This window comes from Phaseolus vulgaris, chromosome 2 (assembly GCF_000499845.2).
Source record: "Phaseolus vulgaris cultivar G19833 chromosome 2, P. vulgaris v2.0, whole genome shotgun sequence".
Taxonomy (NCBI): Eukaryota; Viridiplantae; Streptophyta; class Magnoliopsida; order Fabales; family Fabaceae; genus Phaseolus; species Phaseolus vulgaris.
The window spans coordinates 34,045,801-34,050,125 of NC_023758.2; the positions used below are offsets into that span (position 1 = coordinate 34,045,801).

General features: G+C 35.2%; 1 protein-coding gene across 1 annotated transcript; it reads right to left on the reverse strand.

Annotated features, from left to right (window-relative positions):
* Positions 1-1,044: 1,044 nt before the first annotated feature.
* LOC137809396 (uncharacterized) lies at positions 1,045-1,701 on the reverse strand. Its single transcript, XM_068610515.1, has one exon. It carries the CDS (start codon positions 1,699-1,701, stop codon positions 1,045-1,047), a length of 657 nt encoding a protein of 218 aa, XP_068466616.1.
* Positions 1,702-4,325: the final 2,624 nt, after the last annotated feature.

A 4,325-nucleotide genomic window follows, 5' to 3' on the forward strand; every position in this document is an offset into this window, starting at 1 on the left:
TCCTCTATCAGTTCTCAAGCAAATAATAGAAGTTCCAACTTCCTTTTCAACACATGTTTTGAAATTCTTGAATGTTGTGAAGGCTTCAGATTTCTCATGTAAAAAATAAACCCATGTCTTACGGGAATAATCATCAACAAAACTCAGTATATACCTTTTTCGGCTATTGGAGATAGGTGAGATAGGACCACAGACATCAGCATGGACTAGCTGTAACTTAGTTGATGCACGCCAAGAGCTTAGCTTGGGTATGGTTTCACGGTGTTGTTTGCCAACCAGACATGTGGTGCATATAGTTGTGGAAGTTTTCAATGAGGGTAGCCCAATCACCAGTTGCTTCTGTGCAAGTGTATTGAGTCCTCTGAAATTGAGATGACCAAATCGTCTATGCCATAGTTGTGTGTCTTTTTCAGAGATATCTTCTGCTTGGAAACACTGAGAATTTTGAGAACACATCGTTGCTGATAAATAGAACATGCGGTTCCCTTGCATGGTAGTATGAAACACCAGGCCACGGTCCGGATGTTATAATTTGCAGACCCCATGTTGAATTAGAACGGTAAGTCCTTTTTCTTGAAGTTGTCCTAAACTTAAAAGATTTGTTTTGAGTTTCGGAACGTAATAAACATATGAAATAACATGAGCAGTATTATTAATCTGAACCCGAATGTTACCTTTGGCAGCTACCTCCAGTGTAGTATCGTTACCAAGTTTGACAGTCTTGTGGAGTCCTTCTTCATGTATTTCTGTAAACCAGAGCTTATTTCCCGTCATATGATTACTGCACCCAGAATCAAGGAACCAATTCTCCATCTGGATCGGGTGGGTATCTTCTTCATATGCTACCAACAGAATCTCATCTTCACCTTCGGGTACCTCTTCAAACGTTGTATAATGAGCTTGTTTTGTAATAGCAGGGCATTCGGATTTAAAATGGCCCAACTTATGGCATTGAAAACATTCAATGAGTGCCTTGTTGAAATACTGTCTTCCACGACCTCCTCTTCCACGTCCACGATAGCCGCGACCACGACCACGATTTTTTCATGTGCTATCATCATACGTGACTTTCAGAACTTGTTCCTCGGTTTGAGAATTCTGCATGCGTTGTTCATGAACAAGTAGACTGCCATGGAGTTCATCAAGACTCAGGTGGTTCAGGTCATTGGACTCCTCAATAGAACACACGACATAGTTAAAGTTTGCAGTTAAAGATCTGAGTATCTTGCTAACCACTGTGCTGGAATCCATTACTTCACCATTGGATTTCATTTTGTTAACGATACTGAGTGTACGTCCGAGGTAGCTATCAACCTTTTCCCCATCCTTCATTGCTAGTAGCACAAACTCACGTCGAAGAGCTTGGAGTTGAGCGCGTTTAACCCTTGTCGAACCTTGATACTTCTGCTGCATAGATTTCCAGATTGCCTGTGACTTGCTTTTGTCCAATATGGTTTCAAGAATTTCTCGATCAATAGCTTGAAACAAGAAATTTTTCACCTTTAGATCTTTTAGTTGTGCCTCGGATGCGGTCCGCCGTTGTGCCTCAGTGGGTGTAGTACCAAGCGTAGGTATTCCATCTTCCACAAGCTGCCACAGTTCCTTGCTGTGTAGAAAATTTTCCATAGTCATAGACCAGAAATCATAGTGCCCGTCAAACCGTGGAATGGCTGGTTGAACAAATTTTTCTGAGGTAGTCATGAGGTTGTACTCTGAAGCTAGATGCTCTCTTCACTCACTTTTGATCAGGCTCTTCACTCACTTTTGGTCAGGCCCCTTGCGGAGCTCTGATACCATATTACGAAGTGGACTTTAAGCCTAACTCAACCCCATAAAACCGGCTCATAGGGTTGAGGTTTGCACCCACTTATATACAATGAAAGGCTCTAATCTCTAGTCGATGTGGGATCTCCAACACACCCCCCTCACGCCGAGACTGCCAACTCGTGCGTGGGACTATATATTTTGGGTGGTCCGATAGCGGTCCGATAGCGGGTGGCACGATAGGTCCAACACAAACACTCGCTAGGATAGGCTCGAAATGGCTCTGATACCAATTGTTAATCTAAATATATGAAAGCACAGAGAAAGCTATGAAGAGAATACATGATTTATTCAATAATAGAAGCATGGCTTTATAGGCCTGTACAAACTGAAATGGTAACAAATGAAGCGTAAAATAAGCAACTACTTGGACCTAGTCAGTCCTATATGTTAGGACTGTTTATTGACTTATTAAAAATAGCTAACAAACTAAAATAGCTAACAGGTTCGTGGTGGAGGAGGAGAATCAGGTTCGTGGTGGAGGAGGAGAATCAGGTCCGTGGTGGAGGAAGAGAAGCTCTATGGTAGAGGATGAGAAGTAGTTCTACCATGGAAGAGGAGAATAGCTCTACTGTGGAAGAGGAGAACAATAATGAACTTTTTAGTCAAAAGTTAGAAAAAGTGTGAGTATTTTCCCGAGGTTTGAAAATACATCTTTGGAAAAGTTTAAAAAAAGATAATTTTTCTTTTTTTATTAAAAATATTTATATAAAATAAATAAAAATTAATTAATTTTAATTAAATAAATATTTAAAATTAAGAATATTTTTTTAAAAATTTATATGTTTAAACTTACACTTTCAAAAACTTTAAGAATTTAGTTATCAAATATATTAAAATTATTTTTTAAATTATTTTTTTTTAAAAAATTTAATTATATTTATTCATTGAAATTTGAGAAAATTTAAAATATTTTATTGATGTTTTACAATAAACATTTCAAACTTAATGAAAATTTAAAAAACTCCATTATTTTGATGAGATTTTAAAATAAATTAATGAAACTTAACAAAAGTTAAAAAACCTCAATTATTTTGTAGAGGTTTTAAAGTAAACCTTTGAAAATTAACTAAGGTTAAAAAACCTCTGTTATTTTGCAGAGGTTTTGAAATAAACCTATGGAAATTAACGAAGGTTAAAAAAACCTCAGTTATTTTATGGAGATTTTAAAATAAACCTTTGGAAATTAATGAAGGTTAAAAAAACCTCCGTCATTTTGCCGAGGTTTTAGAATAAACCTTTGGAATTTAAATAAGGTTAAAAAACCTCCGTTATTTTGTTGAGGTTTTAGAAAAAAACCTCCGTTATTTTGTTGAAGTTTTAGAAAAAAACCTCCATTAATTAAATCAATTCCTAAGGTTATGTTAACCTCCGCTAAATAACCTCCACTAAAACTTTTTTTCTTGTAGTGCGTATTATAGGTTTGAAAATTTCAAAGAGAACTAGAAGATTTTAAAAGAAAAAGAAGAATAAAACATAAGAATTGCTGTCCTGAAAATAATTGACTTACTATACTTTTTTTATCGTCTTTTAAATTTTTTAGTTTAAATTAATAATTCAATAAATTTCCTTCTCCTTCTAAATTAATACATATGCCACCCGCTTCATAAGACTTTATTGTTTTGAATCTTAAAGTTTACATGAAGCGTGCAGTCTAAAATCAACATTTTATTTGACTAAAACATGGAGGTTGACGTACAATACGAAATTTCCACAAAATAATGTGAACATTTTGTCACAATATATTACTATATTCAACCTCACTTTTCACAACTTCTTCACCAATATTCAAGGAATTTTTGTTTTTGGACGTAGGCACACCTCACCAACAAAATAAACAAATAAATAACAAATATTATAATTCATCAAATAAGTTTAGGTTAATTCCTCACTCATAACAATTTTAGTAGTATTAGGATTTGGAAGTGTGATTTCCAACACACTCCCACACGTCGAAATTGTCAACTTGCGCGTAGGACTTTAAATTTATGGGTGTTTTGATAGTGGCTCGATAGCAGGATGTACGATATACCCAACAAACTCTTGTTAAGATAGAGTAAATGACTTTGATACCATCTTAAGAAGTGGAGTTTAAGCCTAACTCAACCTTACGAAACTGACTTTTAAGATGAGGTTTGCTTCCAATTATATACTATGAATTGACCTTATCTTTAGTTGATATGAGATCTCTAACATGTAAGGTGGAAATTGTCCTTACTTATATACTTTAAATTGTCCTTATCCTTAGTTAATATAGGATCTCTAACACACTCATTTACGCCGAGGCATGAACATCTCTTACGTGTGAACTATATATTTAAGAATGGTTTGATAGTTGTCTGATAGTGGGTGACACGATAGACTCAATAAATATTGTAATGATAAAATCTAATACCACATATTAAGAAGTGAGTTTTAGCCTAACTTAACCTCATAATTTGACTTGTAAGGTGATGATTACCCCCACATACTATAAATTATCCTTATCTCAAGTCGATGTG